Source organism: Drosophila miranda, chromosome XR (assembly GCF_003369915.1).
Source record: "Drosophila miranda strain MSH22 chromosome XR, D.miranda_PacBio2.1, whole genome shotgun sequence".
Classification (NCBI taxonomy): domain Eukaryota; kingdom Metazoa; phylum Arthropoda; class Insecta; order Diptera; family Drosophilidae; genus Drosophila; species Drosophila miranda.
In genome coordinates this window covers 9,841,345-9,863,739 of record NC_046674.1, presented here as the reverse complement: position 1 = coordinate 9,863,739, position 22,395 = coordinate 9,841,345, and the positions used below count along the sequence as shown (strand labels likewise).

Here is a 22,395-nt window from a genome sequence, read left to right as displayed (position 1 = left end):
TTATTTAGATGCCGGCTAACGAAAGTCTTGACTGAAAAGTATGTTAATAGTACAAGCGCTCGGGCTGCGGAAAGCGATAACAAATGATCAAACAAATACTTAATAGATCCAGCCAAATCAACAAAAACAAGTTTACATTTGTTTAGGTTATTTGGAAATAACATACATAGAATGGCTCTGTTGGTTAACAGAGCAGAGCTGCATGAGCAAGCTACTGCAATCGATATACGTAAATGGTATCGATTTGTACTGACAGTTTGAACAATACCAATAATGTGTTAAGAAACGTGCACATATTTAAATTGTTATATGCAGCGAGGTTTTTTTAAAGTTCCGTCTTACATATGTACCAAAATTGCCAGAAGAAAGAAAACCAAAATAACTGTTAGCATTCCAAGTGGATTTATTATTTCTATTTAAATTTTTCTTAGACCACGCTTTTCAGGAAAATTATTTTTGAAAGGCCTGTGTGTTTCGAACATTATTGTTTAAAAGCTCTTTTGAAGTGTTGAACGATGTGCTACAATTTTCCACAACTAATTGGCCTTGGTTGGGAAAATGCCGAATGATTTTACTCTGAGATTCTGTGGTTTCTTTTTCCTTAGACTTATTTTTCCAAAATATAGCGATTTGGCGACAGTTGGAAATATTTTTAGATTGAATATTGGACAGTTCCACAAACCTAGAACTAAGCGTGAATTTTCCTCCCAAAAAAGGCGATTATATAGCCAAATTACAAGAACTATAATGAGCTAACAAGTGTGCCAATACTTTTGTACGCCTTGTTTTAGACCCTTTTATGTTGAACAAATTTTCCATAACAGCGCAATAAAATGATGCTAATAATAATGAGTTAATCTTATAGAAAATAAATTAATCGGATAAAATTATAATTCGTTTGAAAATCGCGATGGAAAAGCTCTTAAAACAGCGCTAAGCTCAAGGAGATTTTGCTGGGCTATTTGTCTACAATATATACATATGTATGTATGTAAATACGAGCGTTATTAATGTTATTAATCATGTAATGTGATTTTAGCATTCGTCCCTTTTTTTACCAAGGCCCATGCTTTGAATGCAGAAACTACATATGGCCCCAAATATTAATTAATATGTAATTAAAAATGGATCTTGATCCTGGTACAATACCATTTAATACCGTTATTATGAAAAACGAACTTTGGGTGTTGAGAATGGTTTTATTTGTTCTGAAAAAACTCTCCAAGAAGATGAATACTGAGCATTGCTGCCACTCAGAAGAAAGTATCTATCTAATTTTAAGCTGGATACAAAAAGATTCCCTTAGATGTAAAAAAATGTTTGCAAGGCAAATACCCCGTGATACGATACTTCGGATGGTTAAAAAATGTGCTGAGTGCTATGAGGGCTATGAGTCAGAGCTCTGATTGTGGAGGTAAAGTACATTCCGTATTTGGAGGCTGGTTTGCCTCAATTCTACAACAACTTCTGACCAACTTTGGCTCCCCCTTCGAGAAATCCTGGTTACGCCCTTTTCCTTTTTAATATAATTTACTTAATCTCAAAAGATTTATTAAACCACCATGGCCAAACGAATCCAGGCAAGGATGCAAGGACACAAGCGAAAACGGCTTGGTTAATTCTTTATTGTTATCTTTTTATACCCGGTACTCGACCGGTAAAGTTTTGCCACGGCCACTTCAAACTCCACAAAAGACGAAAATCTGAGGCATCCACAATTTTGAGGATACGAGAAACCCGAAAACACAGAATCATAAAATAAATATATATCAGATTGCCGAGTTTAGCATAGATCGCATCATTAATATGGCCAGAAAGAACAAGGCAAATGAAGTTGCAGTGGCAAAGCAACGCGCTTACTCATTCTATCTCTCTCTTTCTCATATACTCTCTCACACTCTTTCTCGTGCAGTGTGCGGATATAAAATGGTAGTAGAAAAAATGGACAAAAATGGCAACAGATAAAAAATATCTGAAATTCGAATAAATTATTATTGTTACGAAACGGATACCAACAAACAGAAAGAGAGAACATGCATGCCAATTCCGGCGCCTACGTGTAATTAAGTATTAAATATTTTGGATAGGTTATATAAATCATAAGATTAAGAACATATGTACATATGTATGTATGTATGTATATAATGGTAGGTATAATTGTTCCCGCTCGGTTATTATTAATATTTTTTCATTCATTCTTTCTCCATTGTCCCTCTTTTATTTGTACCTTCCATCTCTCTATCATCGACAACGACGATACTCTTTTATTTTATGGTAGAAGTGGATGTGTGTAACATCCAGAAGGAAGCGTTTCCGACCCCATGTCTAAGTCTGTTTGTTCGTCTGTCCATCCGTTCCGATGAGAGCCTAAATCTCAGAGACTACAAAAGCTAGAGCAATACAATTTTGGGAGCAGACTCTTCTGATATCACACATTCCAGTAGAAAGCACTCTGTCCACCACGCCACGCCATACGTCACAAAAACCCAAACCCCCACACATCATCTTGAACTTTTGGTTCAAAGTTTAATAAATGTAAATGCTTGTGTATGCACAACATAATTAGACTTTCATGTCTTGTGGCTGTTTGAACTTATCGGCCACATACTCGTAGGTCAGTTTCAAGAGATTCTGGAACGACTTGTTCTGCGGCAGGTCGACCAGTTCTATGCTCTCCAGGAACTCCTCCATGGGTGGCAGAAAATTGTCGCCTTCCTGGCCCTTCACATGCGAGATTTCAATGATTTTGAAGAATAGTAGCTTCTGTATGTATTCCACGGCATTATTGGGATCATAGATCCAGTTGTCGCGGCGTATGGCCGCACACCAGATCTTGTGGCGTAGATCGTAGGGCTGTTCCACAAAGCTCAGCAGCTCCAAGGCCTTGCCAAACTCTACGTCGGTGGCACTTTCGTTTTCATCGGCGATGTATAGCTGTGGATTATTGAATATTATTAAATAATGTACGACACTATGGACTTACGACACTAAGACTTACATCGATAATATCCTCAGCTTTGAGAACTTTCTGTTCTACTGGGTCGAGGCCAGAGTTTTGCAGTACGTCATGGCTCAACTGCAGCTGATACTTGATGAGCCTTAGATCAGCATTGATCTTCTGCAACGTCAGGTCAGTGTCGGGCGCCGCAAAAGCAGCCTGCTTGGCCAGAGACAACATTGACTTTTTGCGCGCCACAATCTCCTCGTTTTGCGCCAGCTCGTACAGCACCTTTGCCGCCTGCTCGTAGTCGCCGTTGAATATCAGCTGAATCCAGACCAGCGATGGATGGTCACGCATGAATTGTGCCAGCGCTGCCGGGTTGTCCTTAAAGCGCTCGAATACCTCGCCATGTCGCTTCTGCCGCAGATACCATCTGATGGCAAACTGCGAGAAGTCAAACTCCTCGTATTTGCGCATGTAGTCATCCAAACGTTCTTTGTCATTCGTCACGTCGCATATTAGCACTAGACTATGAAAGTCCAGATACTTTTCAGCCAACTTAGCGGCATACTCGTACTTAAGATCCTTGACTGGAAAGGGAATGAATATGAAATACGCCCCAGTTATACTGAAAACCTACTTAGGACTGAGATGAGTTCCCTGCGCTGTGCCTCAAACTGCTGCTGCAATAGATTAGCCTTCTCCGATCCTCGAACACTCGAACACTCCAAGTAACTCTTGCGTCCCTCAAGCACCAAGTCCACTAGCTCGTATATTTGCTGGTACAACTTCTGGCTTAGCTCCGCCTCACTGATGCACTGGGCATAGCCATAGCGCAGGCTGAGGTCTATAAGTCGGTTGAGAGTGTCCAGCACACCAGCACTTCCCGACATGGCCGTCCAGGGAAGGTTTTCGCAGGCGGCCAGTCTGTCATTGTTCGGTGTGAAGTTGTTCGCCTGCTGCTCACGATGCATAAACACCTGGCCCAGTGTATCCAGGACGATGGAATTGGTATCGTTGAGAAATTGGGCCACCATTACAATGGTATCTCTCTGAGCTGAAATCTGATTGTCAGCCATTTCGGCTAGGGCTTTGAATACAAACTGGAATTTGCACAGTTTCACATAGAATATATCCTGGGTGGTTAAGTTGCCATTGGGCTTCTCATCCCACATGGCGACAGTGGCATCGATGGCATGCTCGATGATTTCTGGTTGTTTGGCCTGCAAGGAACGGAGTGCCATGGCAGCCACTATTTTCTCGCTAATATCGGACAATATAAAACTGGTCGGCTTCAGCACATTACTACCACAGGGTATGGCATTGAGCTGAAAAGAATGACGCAAGATAAATTCAAAAAAATAGGAATAAGAGCAATAATAATCACCTTCTCCCAAATGCCGCTGGCATGAAGAAATGAGACAAAGTGATCGAAGGCAAGGGTTTTGTCACGTAGCTGATTGATTATTTGCATGGAACGTGAACTCCCCAACGCATGACGATTGCCATGGTGATCGCCCAGGGCCTCCTCCCAGCGTGAATCGGCGATTGGAAGATCCTCGGCCAAGTCCTCCGCTATTGTGATGACAATTCTAATGGAAATGGAAGTATCTGATAGCTTATAGTATTTTAGTAAAAATTCAAGTGTCCGTACCTATCCAACTTGTAGGCATCCAAGGGTGCACCACATTGATCGGGCTCATTGACAGTGCGCAGAAGCTCCCCGATAATGGTCTTCACCATGCTGTTATTACGCTTCAGGTGGTACACGAAGGCAGCCTTTAACTGGCCCACTTCGTCACGTCGATCGCTGTATAGCTCATCCGGATCCAGTTCGAACATGTGCAGATTGTTGCTGCTGCCAGTTACTGCGGATAGTGCAGACTGATCGGGTGCACTGAAACTACCGAGCATAGCTGGTTCAAACAGATCTGGTGTATTGCAGGTGCTCATATTATGCAGCTCGTTGGCATCAAAGTCGCCGGGCGTGATGGAAACCAGTCCGTGTGTGCGGCTAAAGAACAGCGGCAGGCGACTGCAGACGGCGGCACATAGGATTCGATCGTCGTGCAAATGAAATTCAATCTTCTCCGCCTCAAGTTCGGCTGTGGGTACGGCGTTTTCCAAGAGCAACGGATAGACCACCTTTGGGGTGTAGAGGTAGATGTGGCTGCTCCCTATTATAAAGCGAAGGCTGACGCAATCCTCTTTGGTCTTGGCGTTGTAGAATTTATTCAACTTAAGGGGTGTGAATGACTCCAGAAGTATGCTGTTCGCTTGGACACTGGCCACAGCTAGAAATAGTATTAAGTATTGTTCATGTTGAATGACAAATTCAATACTTACCAACGGCATAGCACATCTGTGGAGCGTGGGCAGCGTTAACAGCTCCAGCCAATATATAAGCCTTGTCATCAACGATATGAAAGTCCAGCAGATGCAACTCGATTTCCACATTGTCCGCGGGAGTACGGAGATTCCAGAACTTTTGCTTAAACTCTTCGCTAATCCGGCGCACCACCTCTTCATCCTTGTGGAGTAAATGTTCTGTATTCCCTTTGCTTGACAAACTCCAGCGTTGGATCGAACGATCCGAGAGCACAGTCACCTTCACGGTTTCACCTTCAGGAGAATTTATCTCGCAGCACATGCCAACCAAGAGCTAGAAAATATATTTTATATTATTTGAGGAACCTTTTTAGATGGAAATGCAAGCCTCACCGGATCCTTGTCGCTGCCAAAGCCACCAAGCAAACTGGTGGCCGGCTTTATGGTCTTGTGGTGCAACGAGTATCGGCCGTTGGTGACGCCTACGCTGAGAAATACCAAAGTGCTAGTTGAGGTCACAGCAAGGTAGCCCTCTTGCAATGGTAGATTTATAATCTGAACGAAGTCCTGACCGGTTAGGATCGGTAGATTCACGGTATTCCCGTCGTGGGCAATAGATGGCCAATAGCGCACATCTCCCGTTGCAGAAACTGCTATGCAGGATGCCATTTGCTGGCCGTCTGTCTGGAATACACTAATCAACTCACTGTTGTACCCCAAGTCGGAGTAGGGCAGTTGTAGTTCGCGGCATTGAGGCAAGCCACCTTCCCGTCTAGGGTGCTTGGCACCCTTGGACGACTCCTTGTACTGCCAAATTAGGAGTCGGCGGCCGTGCACAACCTGAAAAAGGGCGGAAATTTAATTCCAGGCCAAATCATTTTTCGACCCGTGCTTATACTCGTACCCAAGCCAAACCATTTTGGGCGACCTTCGCAGAAACGGTTCCTGCAGCAGATCCCACAGAGGTCAAGGCCTCGTTCACTACGACGGGCAGGGGGAAACCAAAGCTCTTCACAACATTGTAGTCCGACCGGATGCCGGGTATCGATTGGGAGGATCGCCCCGAAAAACTATGCCGGCTGTTGGGAACAAGTGTTTTAAATCATCTTTTAATAAGCGAGACACTCCTGTTACTTACCTGTTGTGTAGGGCAGTTTTATTCAAGCTCCCTAAAAGTGGAGAGCAGTTCGAGCTCTCGCCAAAAAAAGAAGATGGCGATGACTCCAGCGGATTTTCGTTTTCCTGTTGTTTCATGATTATTTCCTTTAAATTTTTCAATATTATTACAATGGGTACTATGAGTATTATCCCAGTGATAGAGACCACAGTTATTTTTAGTTTTACTCACGATCGTCGAAAATATTTGTAAAAATGTAAATATAAGGCTTGTAGAGAGAGACAGAAAAAGTTCAAAATTTTCTTATCGATAAAATATACCGAAATATATCGTGTCGTTTTAAATATACCAATAAAAGACCGAACTTAGCTCACTTAACCCCCCTTTATTGAAACAGAATACCAACTTGAGCTAAAGCTCTTAATATATAATAAAAATTCAAATAAAAATACAAATTCTTCATGTAGATCCATCCTAGTATTTAAGCCCCGAAAAGGGAGCGCGTTGTCGCAATACACAACCTTGTATAATTTCATAATGGGCGGCTTATGACGCGACGCGAGCCTGGGAAACAATATAGCAAATTTGTTTGGTACATTTTCTTTGTATGAACTGACACCAATATACTGTATGGCTAGTGGCGGACAGATTGGACATATTTAACTACACTTCACTTGAATTAAAGAGTGCGAGACAAGCAATAAAACCCATTGGGAAAAGCATGCAGTGAGATTGGGATTCTCTATGCTCTAAAATTCAAAATAAAACGCCGATAGCTATCGCACAAAAATACCTCTGTTTTCTTAATTTCCCACGGTCATACTGGCTGTTCCCGAAGTTTGACAGCCGAGTGCCCGTTCCGCGTTCCACTTCCACGTCACGAACCGTCAATTGAGAAAGCAGTCGCGTCGTCGTTTGCTCTTCACAATTAAATTGCTCGCGAAAGAAATAACTAATATCCAAGTAAGTTTATAGATGATGAAAAACGACAATCCCGCTGATGTCTCGTAGTGTTTGTGGATAGCTTTTGTGTGATAGAACAGCACAACAACATCGAGAGATGCTGCCCTTTGTGGCTTCCCTTCCCATTACAGTGGCTGCCCTTCCACGTCAACAAAAAAGTGAAACGTTCAAACATTTTCTCCTCTCTTGCAGTATGTTCAAACAAATCCTCGCTCTGTGCGCGCTGTTTGCGGTGTTTAGCGTTTGCTTGTCCGAGGACGAGACACGTGCCCGCCTTCTGGTGTCAAAGCAGATTCTGAACTGAACGCTCTGAACTGAACGCTCGGTTATTATTAATATTTTTTCTTTCATACTTTCTCCATTGTCCCTCTTTTATTTGTACCTTCCATCTCTCTATCATCGACAACGACGATACTCTTTTATTTTATGGTAGAAGTGGATGTGTGTAACATCCAGAAGGAAGCGTTTCCGACCCCATGTCTAAGTCTGTTTGTTCGTCTGTCCATCCGTTCCGATGAGAGCCTAAATCTCAGAGACTACAAAAGCTAGAGCAATACAATTTTGGGAGCAGACTCTTCTGATATCACACTTTCCAGTAGAAAGCACTCTGTCCACCACGCCACGCCATACGTCACAAAAACCCAAACCCCCACACATCATCTTGAACTTTTGGTTCAAAGTTTAATAAATGTAAATGCTTGTGTATGCACAACATAATTAGACTTTCATGTCTTGTGGCTGTTTGAACTTATCGGCCACATACTCGTAGGTCAGTTTCAAGAGATTCTGGAACGACTTGTTCTGCGGCAGGTCGACCAGTTCTGTGCTCTCCAGGAACTCCTCCATGGGTGGCAGAAAATTGTCGCCTTCCTGGCCCTTCACATGCGAGATTTCAATGATTTTGAAGAATAGTAGCTTCTGTATGTATTCCACGGCATTATTGGGATCATAGATCCAGTTGTCGCGGCGTATGGCCGCACACCAGATCTTGTGGCGTAGATCGTAGGGCTGTTCCACAAAGCTCAGCAGCTCCAAGGCCTTGCCAAACTCTACGTCGGTGGCACTTTCGTTTTCATCGGCGATGTATAGCTGTGGATTATTGAATATTATTAAATAATGTACGACACTATGGACTTACGACACTACGACTTACATCGATAATATCCTCAGCTTTGAGAACTTTCTGTTCTACTGGGTCGAGGCCAGAGTTTTGCAGTACGTCATGGCTCAACTGCAGCTGATACTTGATGAGCCTTAGATCAGCATTGATCTTCTGCAACGTCAGGTCAGTGTCGGGCGCCGCAAAAGCAGCCTGCTTGGCCAGAGACAACATTGACTTTTTGCGCGCCACAATCTCCTCGTTTTGCGCCAGCTCGTACAGCACCTTTGCCGCCTGCTCGTAGTCGCCGTTGAATATCAGCTGAATCCAGACCAGCGATGGATGGTCACGCATGAATTGTGCCAGCGCTGCCGGGTTGTCCTTAAAGCGCTCGAATACCTCGCCATGTCGCTTCTGCCGCAGATACCATCTGATGGCAAACTGCGAGAAGTCAAACTCCTCGTATTTGCGCATGTAGTCATCCAAACGTTCTTTGTCATTCGTCACGTCGCATATTAGCACTAGACTATGAAAGTCCAGATACTTTTCAGCCAACTTAGCGGCATACTCGTACTTAAGATCCTTGACTGGAAAGGGAATGAATATGAAATACGCCCCAGTTATACTGAAAACCTACTTAGGACTGAGATGAGTTCCCTGCGCTGTGCCTCAAACTGCTGCTGCAATAGATTAGCCTTCTCCGATCCTCGAACACTCGAACACTCCAAGTAACTCTTGCGTCCCTCAAGCACCAAGTCCACTAGCTCGTATATTTGCTGGTACAACTTCTGGCTTAGCTCCGCCTCACTGATGCACTGGGCATAGCCATAGCGCAGGCTGAGGTCTATAAGTCGGTTGAGAGTGTCCAGCACACCAGCACTTCCCGACATGGCCGTCCAGGGAAGGTTTTCGCAGGCGGCCAGTCTGTCATTGTTCGGTGTGAAGTTGTTCGCCTGCTGCTCACGATGCATAAACACCTGGCCCAGTGTATCCAGGACGATGGAATTGGTATCGTTGAGAAATTGGGCCACCATTACAATGGTATCTCTCTGAGCTGAAATCTGATTGTCAGCCATTTCGGCTAGGGCTTTGAATACAAACTGGAATTTGCACAGTTTCACATAGAATATATCCTGGGTGGTTAAGTTGCCATTGGGCTTCTCATCCCACATGGCGACAGTGGCATCGATGGCATGCTCGATGATTTCTGGTTGTTTGGCCTGCAAGGAACGGAGTGCCATGGCAGCCACTATTTTCTCGCTAATATCGGACAATATAAAACTGGTCGGCTTCAGCACATTACTACCACAGGGTATGGCATTGAGCTGAAAAGAATGACGCAAGATAAATTCAAAAAAATAGGAATAAGAGCAATAATAATCACCTTCTCCCAAATGCCGCTGGCATGAAGAAATGAGACAAAGTGATCGAAGGCAAGGGTTTTGTCACGTAGCTGATTGATTATTTGCATGGAACGTGAACTCCCCAACGCATGACGATTGCCATGGTGATCGCCCAGGGCCTCCTCCCAGCGTGAATCGGCGATTGGAAGATCCTCGGCCAAGTCCTCCGCTATTGTGATGACAATTCTAATGGAAATGGAAGTATCTGATAGCTTATAGTATTTTAGTAAAAATTCAAGTGTCCATACCTATCCAACTTGTAGGCATCCAAGGGTGCACCACATTGATCGGGCTCATTGACAGTGCGCAGAAGCTCCCCGATAATGGTCTTCACCATGCTGTTATTACGCTTCAGGTGGTACACGAAGGCAGCCTTTAACTGGCCCACTTCGTCACGTCGATCGCTGTATAGCTCATCCGGATCCAGTTCGAACATGTGCAGATTGTTGCTGCTGCCAGTTACTGCGGATAGTGCAGACTGATCGGGTGCACTGAAACTACCGAGCATAGCTGGTTCAAACAGATCTGGTGTATTGCAGGTGCTCATATTATGCAGCTCGTTGGCATCAAAGTCGCCGGGCGTGATGGAAACCAGTCCGTGTGTGCGGCTAAAGAACAGCGGCAGGCGACTGCAGACGGCGGCACATAGGATTCGATCGTCGTGCAAATGAAATTCAATCTTTTCCGCCTCAAGTTCGGCTGTGGGTACGGCGTTTTCCAAGAGCAACGGATAGACCACCTTTGGGGTGTAGAGGTAGATGTGGCTGCTCCCTATTATAAAGCGAAGGCTGACGCAATCCTCTTTGGTCTTGGCGTTGTAGAATTTATTCAACTTAAGGGGTGTGAATGACTCCAGAAGTATGCTGTTCGCTTGGACACTGGCCACAGCTAGAAATAGTATTAAGTATTGTTCATGTTGAATGACAAATTCAATACTTACCAACGGCATAGCACATCTGTGGAGCGTGGGCAGCGTTAACAGCTCCAGCCAATATATAAGCCTTGTCATCAACGATATGAAAGTCCAGCAGATGCAACTCGATTTCCACATTGTCCGCGGGAGTACGGAGATTCCAGAACTTTTGCTTAAACTCTTCGCTAATCCGGCGCACCACCTCTTCATCCTTGTGGAGTAAATGTTCTGTATTCCCTTTGCTTGACAAACTCCAGCGTTGGATCGAACGATCCGAGAGCACAGTCACCTTCACGGTTTCACCTTCAGGAGAATTTATCTCGCAGCACATGCCAACCAAGAGCTAGAAAATATATTTTATATTATTTGAGGAACCTTTTTAGATGGAAATGCAAGCCTCACCGGATCCTTGTCGCTGCCAAAGCCACCAAGCAAACTGGTGGCCGGCTTTATGGTCTTGTGGTGCAACGAGTATCGGCCGTTGGTGACGCCTACGCTGAGAAATACCAAAGTGCTAGTTGAGGTCACAGCAAGGTAGCCCTCTTGCAATGGTAGATTTATAATCTGAACGAAGTCCTGACCGGTTAGGATCGGTAGATTCACGGTATTCCCGTCGTGGGCAATAGATGGCCAATAGCGCACATCTCCCGTTGCAGAAACTGCTATGCAGGATGCCATTTGCTGGCCGTCTGTCTGGAATACACTAATCAACTCACTGTTGTACCCCAAGTCGGAGTAGGGCAGTTGTAGTTCGCGGCATTGAGGCAAGCCACCTTCCCGTCTAGGGTGCTTGGCACCCTTTGACGACTCCTTGTACTGCCAAATTAGGAGTCGGCGGCCGTGCACAACCTGAAAAAGGGCGGAAATTTAATTCCAGGCCAAATCATTTTTCGACCCGTGCTTATACTCGTACCCAAGCCAAACCATTTTGGGCGACCTTCGCAGAAACGGTTCCTGCAGCAGATCCCACAGAGGTCAAGGCCTCGTTCACTACGACGGGCAGGGGGAAACCAAAGCTCTTAACAACATTGTAGTCCGACCGGATGCCGGGTATCGATTGGGAGGATCGCCCCGAAAAACTATGCCGGCTGTTGGGAACAAGTGTTTTAAATCATCTTTTAATAAGCGAGACACTCCTGTTACTTACCTGTTGTGTAGGGCAGTTTTATTCAAGCTCCCTAAAAGTGGAGAGCAGTTCGAGCTCTCGCCAAAAAAAGAAGATGGCGATGACTCCAGCGGATTTTCGTTTTCCTGTTGTTTCATGATTATTTCCTTTAAATTTTTCAATATTATTACAATGGGTACTATGAGTATTATCCCAGTGATAGAGACCACAGTTATTTTTAGTTTTACTCACGATCGTCGAAAATATTTGTAAAAATGTAAATATAAGGCTTGTAGAGAGAGACAGAAAAAGTTCAAAATTTTCTTATCGATAAAATATACCGAAATATATCGTGTCGTTTTAAATATACCAATAAAAGACCGAACTTAGCTCACTTAACCCCCCTTTATTGAAACAGAATACCAACTTGAGCTAAAGCTCTTAATATATAATAAAAATTCAAATAAAAATACAAATTCTTCATGTAGATCCATCCTAGTATTTAAGCCCCGAAAAGGGAGCGCGTTGTCGCAATACACAACCTTGTATAATTTCATAATGGGCGGCTTATGACGCGACGCGAGCCTGGGAAGCAATATAGCAAATTTGTTTGGTACATTTTCTTTGTATTAACTGACACCAATATACTGTATGGCTAGTGGCGGACAGATTGGACATATTTGACTACACTTCACTTGAATTAAAGAGTGCGAGACAAGCAATAAAACCCATTGGGAAAAGCATGCAGTGAGATTGGGATTCTCTATGCTCTAAAATTCAAAATTAAACGCCGATAGCTATCGCACAAAAATACCTCTGTTTTCTTAATTTCCCACGGTCATACTGGCTGTTCCCGAAGTTTGACAGCCGAGTGCCCGTTCCGCGTTCCACTTCCACGTCACGAACCGTCAATTGAGAAAGCAGTCGCGTCGTCGTTTGCTCTTCACAATTAAATTGCTCGCGAAAGAAATAACTAATATCCAAGTAAGTTTATAGATGATGAAAAACGACAATCCCGCTGATGTCTCGTAGTGTTTGTGGATAGCTTTTGTGTGATAGAACAGCACAACAACATCGAGAGATGCTGCCCTTTGTGGCTTCCCTTCCCATTACTGTGGCTGCCCTTCCACGTCAACAAAAAAGTGAAACGTTCAAAAATTTTCTCCTCTCTTGCAGTATGTTCAAACAAATCCTCGCCCTGTGCGCGCTGTTTGCGGTGTTTAGCGTTTGCTTGTCCGAGGACGAGACACGTGCCCGCCTTCTGGTGTCAAAGCAGATTTTGAACAAATACCTGGTGGAAAAGAGCGATCTGCTGGTGCGATATACCATCTTCAATGTGGGCAATGGTGCTGCCACCAACGTCGCTCTGGTAGATAATGGCTTCCATCCGGAGGCATTCGAGGTGGTTGGTGGCCAGCCCACCGCGACCGTGGAGCGGATTGCCCCCCAGACCAACTTCACCCATGTGGTGGTGGTGCGCCCCAAGGCCTTCGGCTACTTCAACTTCACAGCCGCCGAGGTGTCTTACAAGCCCGTCGAGGAAGCTGAGGCGGTAAGTCACTGATTTCTTTAGTCGCCTACTTGGTCTAAGGATTCATGTGCTTTCAGCTCCAACTGGCCATCAGCTCGGAGCCCGGTGAGGGTGGCATTGTCAACCTTAACGAGTACAACAAGCGCTTCTCCTCCCACTTCTTCGACTGGGTGGCATTCGCCGTCATGACCCTGCCTTCCCTGGCCATCCCCCTTGGCCTGTGGCACCAGTCCAAGAGCAAATACGAACGCGCTGGCAAGAACAAGAAGCACTAAGCCTGGACGCTAGTCTCTTGTATTGAACAACATTTAAAGAGATTTTTTTTTGAACACCCATTACAATTCCGTACTATATTGTTGCTTTAACCTCCAATCGATTCCATTTGCATGCGCTTATCCATCCTACCACACATTTAGTTTGGAATTGTTACTGGGGGGAAAAAGGCGTTAAATCGTTTTAGATTTGATTCGAAGGCGCATTGAAAGGAACAAGAATAAAACTAAACCATCAAGAGATAAGCTATTTTCGTGTCATTAGACTGGTTTTCTAAATAAATTAAATCAAATTTATATTATGTACACTGCTTATTCACTAACAGCTTCATGATAGCAAAAACTTTCGCCCGAAGATCTCGGCCTTTTTCTCGAACATTGGCGACTTGATGACCGTGTTGATCTTGTAGAAGGCGTTAATGGAATGCTTAATATACGTATCATACATCTCGTTGAAGAAGCTCTTGATGCCCTCGTCGTTCTTGTTGTCGTGCACAATGATGAAGCGTATCTGGCTGGCGGTGATGAAGGCGGAGACGAACCATTGATTGAAGCGGTCGATGGACTTCAGCTGCATATTTGCCGTTCTCCATTTGTGCTCGTCCACCAGGTCCAAGGCAGCGTGAGCAATGAACTGGCTCAGGTGTCTGTGGTCCTCTTTCTGCAATGCGAAAGAGAGGATGAGAGCGTTTCAGATGGATGCCAGTATCATTTTGTGGCAATATTCTACCCTGAATTCCTTGTTGACAGTGCTAAACTCCTTTTCGTAGATGGGATTATCATTGTGGCCAACAATGACAAAATAATAGGTGGACATTTTATATTTCTTCAATAAAATTTTGTAATTCTTTTTTTGTCATCATTGGAACCAGTGTGACCGCGGTCTGCTCTCATTTTCGAAATATACCATAAATATACCGAATAAATAAACAGGTGAACAAATTAAGTAAAACTATGTAAATTCTTCTCGTAGATCAGCCACGACCTGAATTGCGCTAGAATTCCTATAGATTAACCATTTTAAATCCAATTCCTGGCAATTTAGCACCATTGCTTTTAAATTGCTCCATTGGGTGGCACGAAAAACCAAAAGGAGTGTTTGAAAAGGCCGCACGGATGGAACGTTTTGCAACACAATTTATTCGCGCCTTTTTCCTACAGCACATTACAGTCCTTTTTTTTGTGTCAAGAAATGCACTTAAAATGTTTAAAACATTTTAAAAAGTTTAAAAATTAAAGTGTTTAAATGTTTTAAAAGTAGAGTGTGCCCGAAGCCATCGCGACTGCGGAAGTGTGTGTGCGTGTGAAAGTGCAAAGAAATCGTTTGGTCGCAAGGTACACCATTCATTATTATTGTATTTTAGTATGCTTTGCGCATTGTTTATTGCAATTTTATAAGTTTGGCTTCTGTATTTTACCCGCTTACACACACCCAGACACCTACACACAGACCCCCACACACGCACACACTCCAAAATAGTCATGTATTAAAATCTCCAGCGAAGCAACCAAGAAAATGACTGATGTAAATTGTCTTACAAGAGAGCACATTGCAACAACAACAACGAGTGCAGCAGTAGAAGCAACAGCGGCGGAAGCTGCCGAAACCACGAGTCCGCCCAGAACTCCCACCGGAAATGGATTGCAGCAACTGGAGCTAGAGCCCACGTCCCCATTTGTACTGCGAGCACCGCCCAGTGCCAAGTCCAAGCTCATCCTGCAGAACATGGAGGAGGTCCTCTACTCGGTGAAGAAGAAGCATCGCGAGAAGCACAAGCGGAAGCGCGAGGAGAAACGCCGTGCCGCCCTGCTGGCCGAAGCCGAAGAGAGGCCACCAGGAATGGATGTCAGGGAGTCAAAGCCCCAGCCGTTGAGAGAAAAGGTCGCCCAGGAGAACGGCCTGAAGAATGGCAAGCGGAAGTCGAGTCCCCTCAAGTGCAGCACCCCCGTGGCCGAACACCAGAGCATACTGAAGCACTTTTCTAAAGCTGGGAAGCCAGAAAATGGGGCAACAGCTCCGCCACCCAAGGCCAAAAGTTCCACTAATGTATTCGAGTTCATGATGAATGCCAGAAACCGATCCATAGGCGTCAACGATGGTGGCAAGGATGCCTCCGAGTCCCCTGCCGATCTGGCAGAGGATCCTGCTACAGGCACTCCGACGTCCAAGCGCAAGCAATTGCTGCAGGAGTGGAACGAACGCAAGGGAGGAGCCAAACGGCGACTGCAAGAAGAAGCGAGGGAGGACTACATTGAGGAGCAAATGGACCAGAGGGCCAAGAGGTGAGATTCAGTCGGTAGACTCGTAAGAAGTTCCATCATTAACTAATTAATTGAATTGTTAATGCAGATTGAAGAAAATGCTGACGACAAAGACTGAGCCAAAGGAGCTACCAGCCGCATCATCGGCTCCTACAGTTCCCGTGAAACGAGGTCGGGGTAGGCCCCGGACACGCCGGATCAGCTTGGTGGATGTGGAGGTGGTCAGTGTGGATGCCCAGAACGCGGACACGACGGAATTCCTAGCAAAGCTCTCCTCTCCCACCAAGAAGCGCGACAGTCTGTTGGGCTACTTCCCCAAAGTGGAGTCGCCGAAAGAACTGCCCGTGACGATAGCAACCCCCCCAATGGACACGCCAAAGCGGCGACCGCAGCGTAAGAAAAGCATTGTGGAGACGGTATCCATCGATGTGGAATCAACGGGTACACCTCCGGGGCGACCGCGTCGCTCTTGTGCGGGAAAGTCTCGATACGACTACGACCTGGAGACGAGCCCCGCAAAGCAAAGCAAAAGCGAGGCAGCTGCCGCAGCAAAAAAGAGCCAAAAAGCGGAGGAATCATCCATTGAGATCATTGATCTGGACAGCAGTAATCCGGTGTCCACACCAAAGAAGCTGGCGCCGCTCTTTGTCCGGCAGCTGCCTAAGCCCAGTCCGGATCCCTCTGTCCTCAAGGCTCGTCAGGCATTCCTCCAATCCGGCGTGCCCGAAAAGATCAGGCAGGAGCAGAGCCGCCAGAAGAACTTTGAGCAGTACTACGAGGAGAGCTACGAGGCATTTCCCAGCATAGCCCACGTGGGCTGTGAGAGCTATGAAACGATACAGGGACCGTGTGTGGGACTTCCCTTTTCACTGAGAAAAGAAGATGACGGGGAGGAGGTGTCTCTGCCATCTGGCAAGAGGCGTTCCAAGGCAAGTAGCTTCACCAATTGCCAGGCATCGGACTGGCATCAAGCCTACAACAAGAGTACAAACAAGGTGGCATACACGACCCTGCCGCAGCTGGACAACAAGCGGGCCTTTGTGAAGCTCTGGAAGAACGAGTTCGAGCGCTTCCCCACCTTCAAGTGCTACAACCAGATGAGGGAGAAGTACCGCCACTTCAGCGCCATCGATTCCGCCCAGGACACGCAACAGATGGGCGAATCGTTTGTGGTCACCAGACGGACACTGCGCTCGATAGAACAATTCGATCACGGCAGCACGGAGGAAGCTCAGCCCCCGCTCTCGGCCCCGAATGGAGAGCTCCTCTTCACCGAAAAGTATAAGCCACTGCTGTTTGAACAAGTCTTGGTCAATCTGACGCCAGTGCACGAGCTGCGGGAGTTCCTCTCCGGCTGGAATGGCAACGGCGGCCGTAGCTCGCAGACCTTCGACGACTCCTCCTTTGACTTTGGCAACGACTCTAGCTCGGTGGGGGCCAACAGCAACACCATGGTCCTGGTGGGCCCCTCATCGAGTGGGAAGACCAACGCTGTCATCGCCCTGGCAAACGACATGAACTTCAATGTGCTGGAGATCAATGCGGGGATGAAGCGGACGGGCAAGAAGCTCATCCAGGAGCTGCAGGAGGCCACGCAGTCGCATCAGATACGCAAGGACAGCAAGATGGGGGGCGGATCCTCCCAGCAGCTGCTGCAAAAGCTACAAAAGAGTGGCCTCAAGGCCAAGAAGCAGCAGCTACAGCAGCAACAGCAGGGGGATCCAGCGGGCGTCGAGCCTGTGCGGAAGTCACTGATTCTCATCGAAGATGCGGACATTCTGTTCGACAACATGGACGCGGGTTTCACAGATGCCATCTACACGCTGGCGGCCAGCTCGAAGCGGCCCGTGGTGGTGGTGGCCTCCGACCCAAACTGCGCCCATCTGCAGCGGCTGATGCAGCAGAACCAGATCCACTTCCAGGCCCCTAATGCCCTGAACATCTCACGATTCCTGGCTGTGCTGGCTCTCATGGAGAACTGTCCTATCGAGCTGGACGAGCTTATATCCCTGTATCTGTACAACCAGCAGAACCTGCGCAAGACCCTCATGGAGCTGCAGTTCTACATCCAAAGTGGCGGCGACCTGAAGGGCCAGCAGTCACAGTCTTTGAAGCAGTCCCCCGGCAAATCCTCCACACGCCTGGCCACTGTGGATAACTGTCACATACATCAGCGTCTGTTTGAGTTCTTCACTTGCTCCCAGAATGTTCAGCATCGGATTCCCTTTCCCGTGGACTTTCGTCTGCTGCGCCTGAATCTCTCCGAGCTGATGGCCACATCGCCTCTGCTTAAAGAACAGCAGCCGCCTGCCGCCGCCACTAGGGCCAATGCCAAGAGGAAGTCCCGCTCCCCGAAGAAGGCCTGGCTAAGCAGTGCCACCAGCCAGCGGAAGAGCGAGGACTGCTCTCCGCTCGCCACTCTGGCCGCCTTCTACGACAACATCTCGCTGGCCGCCCTGATGGATGCCAACCAGGACTGCTGCGATCGCCTGCAACTGTACCTGTCGGAGGACATCTCCCATATGCTGGTGGAGCAGGCTCTCACTGGCCTGGCGGCCAAGGAGTGTGCCTACAACCTATTCGACAAGCCAGCACAAAGGTAGGTCTTCATATAAACCAAATATATACAGGAATGAATATAGGAATTGTTCATTTTTGTTTGGATAGGGTGAGCATCGGCGAGCACCTGGGCATTGGGCAGCTGCGCTCTGCCTCCTCCAAGGCCCTCGACTATGAGCCCGTGCTGCGCTCCATTTGTCGCAGCGAGAAGGAGCGCGTGGGCCAGGAGCGCAAGTCGAGTCGTTTCTATCACTACCTCCGCAATCACACGGTGAACGTGTCTAACTTCGCCACGGATACCTTCGACTCTGCGTGCAGTGTATTCCAAGATATCTCAGCGGGGGCTGCTCCCCCAGCGGATCAGGACGACTCGGGACGAAAGGATCATTCAATAGTCTAGCATAATTGTTGGTTGAATCTGTAATTGCAATTTATTTGATCGAGGTAAGCAGAGTTCTTAGATCTTCTTAGGCTTAGGCGATGGCGACTTTTGTTTGCTTAGCTCTAAATGCGGATGGGATGAGAGAGGTCGTATCCTAGCTAAACGTTAATTACACTAATTAATTATGTTAATAAATCAATTATTTGACCTTTAACTTCCAATTGTACTTCCTACGTTTCTACACTATCCACTAGCAGCAACAGAGGAAGCCAGAGCTCTTCTTCATCGGTTCCGCATCGTCCGCAGGTACTGGACTGCTGACCCTCTTCTCCTTGTCCTGGTCCTTCAACGTAGGCTGCACTTGAATGGGCGCCGTCGTTGTCGTTGTCGTTGTCGGAGTTGTAATCGCTCGAAGTTCACCAATTTTAAAGTTCTTCAAATCCTTTTCGGCATCCGACGAGTGTCCGGCTTGCCTGAAGGCCTTGCTGGCATCTTTGCCGCCGTATTCGAGCAGCAGATCCTCCCCGCCCGGATGCTCGCTCAGGAACTTGGTCACATCGTAAACGTTGCCCTTGATGATGATCCAGCAGGGCTTCCCCTTCTTGCCATTCTGCTCGGCCACCTCCGACAGTTCGTACAGCTGTGACATAATTAATAATTCGCTTATGATGGAATTCCCGATGGAACAGCCTTGTTTTTATGGCTGCTCGTAATTTAACAAGGCGTCTGCGTCTGTTTCTGTTTCTGCGCCTGATTGCGTCCGATAGCGATACGATTTATCTTGTTTCCGCTAATGGAACCTTATGAATGGAGCTCTTCTGAAGCCGCCTTCACGTTGTTGCCAGTTGAACGGACTCTCGTTCAATGGACGCGTGGCAGGTCCGCCCTTTGCTTATGTTGAACATTTAGCCGCAATCGGTGCTTTGGTCAGATGTACTACATATGTTTACTAGCGAACCCAATATCGCTCGATTGATAAGAAGTACGTGAGAATTTCACGTCCTCCAGTCCTAAAGTCTCTTGCTGTCCAATAGTTACTTACTAACTTACTTACTTGGTGTCTTTTTGCCACCCGAAAATAATGCAAATTGATTGATCATTCTGGCGTGTAGTGGTCCTCACAACTGCCACAGCAGTGATTAGGATCGGTCTTCCATCTATACATCCGCCGTACGATGGATGATTCATGAGGTGGAACATTTTTGCTGATTTCTTAGACAGCGATTTATCTACTATTACGAAGCTTTTTCTGCGAGATAATATTTTGAGATAGTGCGGCGGTGACACAGAGGGGAGGGACACTGGGAAATTCCGGGTTTCTTTGCTGTTCAGACCGCTTTTTATTTGTGTTGTTCATAGCCATTAGTTGGCTAAAAACACGACCAATCAATCATTGGTTTTTAATCTGCGAGGGAGTATGTAACAATAGCATTTAGCTCTTGCGCAGATGCAATTTGAATACGAATTTTATGACAGTTGACAATCGTCAGGTTGCAATTGGACAGGCTTTTTGTATCGCTCAGCTTTTTGCGTGGATACAATTTTAATGGCATTTTCATGGCTGACTGCAGTTTGTATGGAGCGATTTGAGTTTGAAATATTCCCGTTGACACGCAACAAATCTGCTGCACCCAATAAACCCATTTTAAAGTAAAAACCTTGTTCTTTTTTTTTTGTGTAATTTTTTGGCTTTCAAAGTTTATATTCTAGATATATTTTGGAAATATATTTTAATTTGCTTTCGTTTTGGTTTCCCTTTCAGTTTCTGGTTTGGTTTTGGTTTTTTCTTTTATATGAGACAACAACAATAATTGGTATTCATTTAATATATATGTATTTAGATATATATATATATATATAGATTTATGTATCTGTGACGATTTGCTTAATGCGCTTTAAAAAATTTCGCTAGTTTTGAGTGCAAATTTGCTGCGTGGTGGATCCGATTATAACTCCGATTCGATTTCTGGATTTCTGGAAGGATATGGGATGTGGGGACTGGGTAAAGGGGGGAACTGTTTTGTGGGTGTGTGATTACATTAACATAATGGTCTCCCAGGATTCCTGCGCCATTCCTCCAGCATTTTCAGTGTATTTACAAATGAATTTCTTTGCTTTGTTTTTGCTCGTTATTTAATGTTATAATTTTTTTTTTGTTATAAATATCAGTCGACGGCTTCGCATTTTCAAAACGCAGCTCGTGTGCGTTTCCATTTGTATTCTCGATTTAAATGTACAGATACCATATATATATCAGAATTAATAAATATCTACATATATCGTATCGTACCGTACTATATATATATCATATATATCATATAAAATGTAAAATTAATTACTTGTCAATGATTGTTGATTTGTTGTTTTGTTTGAATTAATCGATCTGTTTGAATTTTAAAAAACGTAATTCAATCAATTGATTTACTATAATTTATAATTTATAATTTATCCTTTGTCGCTTTTGTTTTTGTTTTTGTTTTCGTTTCTGTTTTTGGTTTTTCATTTGATTTATAATTAGTTATCGTTTAGTTTTCGGCTAAACATAATTCGTATAATTCATAGACTCGATCCGATCTTCGTTTAGAATTTAATTGTTTAATTTAAAAAACAGTTTTGGAGGTAGTTGAAATTAGGCCTGTTTACGTAAATTATATTTAGTTATATATTTAAATATCATACATATATGTGTATGCGTGTATATGTAGCTGATTCAGCGATTTCGTTTCGATTTCGCCTCGATATTTTAGCTGGACTCACCCTTCTTTTCCTTTCTCTTTATTAATTAGTTATTAATTAGTAAATTAATCTCTACACTTTGTTTAGTTATTCATTGTCTGCGGTTTTCTGTTCGGTTTCGTTTCGCAATACTTCGGGCTATTTTTGGTTTTCCTTCCTATATCAACTTTGATCCATAGACATCGAGATATATCGTATCGTATTGTATCGTATATATTTTTATTAAAAGTGTAGGCTTGTAGGACTTTTCGGCGTAGTAAAGTTTCTCTTTTCTCCTTTCTCTTTTTCCATTCTTTTGCATTTTTTTGTTATCATATTTTTCTAGTTTTTCCATTCGCTTTTCATCTAAATTTTCGGTTAAATGTTTGTTTTAATTTCATTAAATGGATCGTAAGTTCGTGAAACCATTTTCTTTCTTTCTTCTTTCTTCTCTCCTCTAAATATTTCTGGGATCGTGTGGAAATTGGCTTTAATCTTATGCATATATGGGTATATACATTGGATATACTGTGGATCTTATGAGGAATTATTCAATTGGATATCTACCATCGAAAAATGATCGAAATGTATTTGAAAGAACCGCCATGTGATCGTGGCTCTCACCAGTGCTGTGTTACGTTGTTCACATTCTACCAGTGCTAGCTGACAAAAGCTGAGTGCCAATGCTCATAGTCTTCAGAAAATAGACAAAATTATCCATTTGCGTGAGTGAATACAGGTGTAAAATTGTATTTAATAATTGTGCAATCCTTAAAGGCTTCTCTAAAGGCTTTATCTGATTGAA

At 45.0% G+C, this 22,395-nt stretch overlaps 6 protein-coding genes and 1 long non-coding RNA gene across 7 annotated transcripts; 3 read left to right on the top strand and 4 right to left on the bottom strand.

Moving 5' to 3' along the window:
* Window positions 1-2,505: 2,505 nt before the first annotated feature.
* Window positions 2,506-6,609, bottom strand: LOC117186628 (nuclear pore complex protein Nup133-like). The gene is made up of 9 exons (XM_033387639.1): window positions 6,408-6,609; window positions 6,174-6,348; window positions 5,663-6,109; window positions 5,288-5,603; window positions 4,596-5,235; window positions 4,329-4,533; window positions 3,582-4,269; window positions 2,999-3,531; window positions 2,506-2,934 (listed from the first exon to the last, which is right to left on the bottom strand). Exons 1-9 carry the CDS (start codon window positions 6,521-6,523, stop codon window positions 2,563-2,565), a joined length of 3,492 nt encoding a protein of 1,163 aa, XP_033243530.1. The 5' UTR covers window positions 6,524-6,609; the 3' UTR covers window positions 2,506-2,562.
* A 606-nt stretch (window positions 6,610-7,215) lies between these two features.
* On the top strand, window positions 7,216-7,650 carry LOC117186629. The gene is made up of 2 exons (XR_004471613.1): window positions 7,216-7,349; window positions 7,542-7,650. It is a non-coding gene; the product is annotated as an uncharacterized LOC117186629 (long non-coding RNA).
* Window positions 7,651-8,019: 369 nt separating this feature from the next.
* LOC108152015 (nuclear pore complex protein Nup133-like) lies at window positions 8,020-12,115 on the bottom strand. Its single transcript, XM_033387640.1, has 9 exons — window positions 11,912-12,115; window positions 11,678-11,852; window positions 11,167-11,613; window positions 10,792-11,107; window positions 10,100-10,739; window positions 9,833-10,037; window positions 9,086-9,773; window positions 8,503-9,035; window positions 8,020-8,438 (listed from the first exon to the last, which is right to left on the bottom strand). Exons 1-9 carry the CDS (start codon window positions 12,025-12,027, stop codon window positions 8,067-8,069), a joined length of 3,492 nt encoding a protein of 1,163 aa, XP_033243531.1. The 5' UTR covers window positions 12,028-12,115; the 3' UTR covers window positions 8,020-8,066.
* Window positions 12,116-12,742: 627 nt separating this feature from the next.
* LOC108152016 (translocon-associated protein subunit beta) lies at window positions 12,743-13,913 on the top strand. Its single transcript, XM_017280992.2, has 3 exons — window positions 12,743-12,853; window positions 13,046-13,421; window positions 13,478-13,913. The coding sequence occupies exons 2-3, from the start codon at window positions 13,047-13,049 to the stop codon at window positions 13,673-13,675; spliced, it is 573 nt and encodes a 190-aa protein (XP_017136481.1). The 5' UTR covers window positions 12,743-12,853; window position 13,046; the 3' UTR covers window positions 13,676-13,913.
* Window positions 13,914-13,942: 29 nt separating this feature from the next.
* LOC108152017 (probable trafficking protein particle complex subunit 2) lies at window positions 13,943-14,563 on the bottom strand. The gene is made up of 2 exons (XM_017280993.2): window positions 14,403-14,563; window positions 13,943-14,333 (listed from the first exon to the last, which is right to left on the bottom strand). Exons 1-2 carry the CDS (start codon window positions 14,487-14,489, stop codon window positions 14,001-14,003), a joined length of 420 nt encoding a protein of 139 aa, XP_017136482.1. The 5' UTR covers window positions 14,490-14,563; the 3' UTR covers window positions 13,943-14,000.
* A 239-nt stretch (window positions 14,564-14,802) lies between these two features.
* On the top strand, window positions 14,803-19,089 carry LOC108152013 (ATPase family AAA domain-containing protein 5). The gene is made up of 4 exons (XM_017280990.2): window positions 14,803-15,007; window positions 15,109-15,955; window positions 16,023-18,533; window positions 18,602-19,089. Exons 2-4 carry the CDS (start codon window positions 15,189-15,191, stop codon window positions 18,891-18,893), a joined length of 3,570 nt encoding a protein of 1,189 aa, XP_017136479.1. The 5' UTR covers window positions 14,803-15,007; window positions 15,109-15,188; the 3' UTR covers window positions 18,894-19,089.
* Window positions 18,902-20,221, bottom strand: LOC108152018 (cytochrome b5). The gene has a single exon (XM_017280995.2). It carries the CDS (start codon window positions 19,522-19,524, stop codon window positions 19,126-19,128), a length of 399 nt encoding a protein of 132 aa, XP_017136484.1. The 5' UTR covers window positions 19,525-20,221; the 3' UTR covers window positions 18,902-19,125.
* Window positions 20,222-22,395: the final 2,174 nt, after the last annotated feature.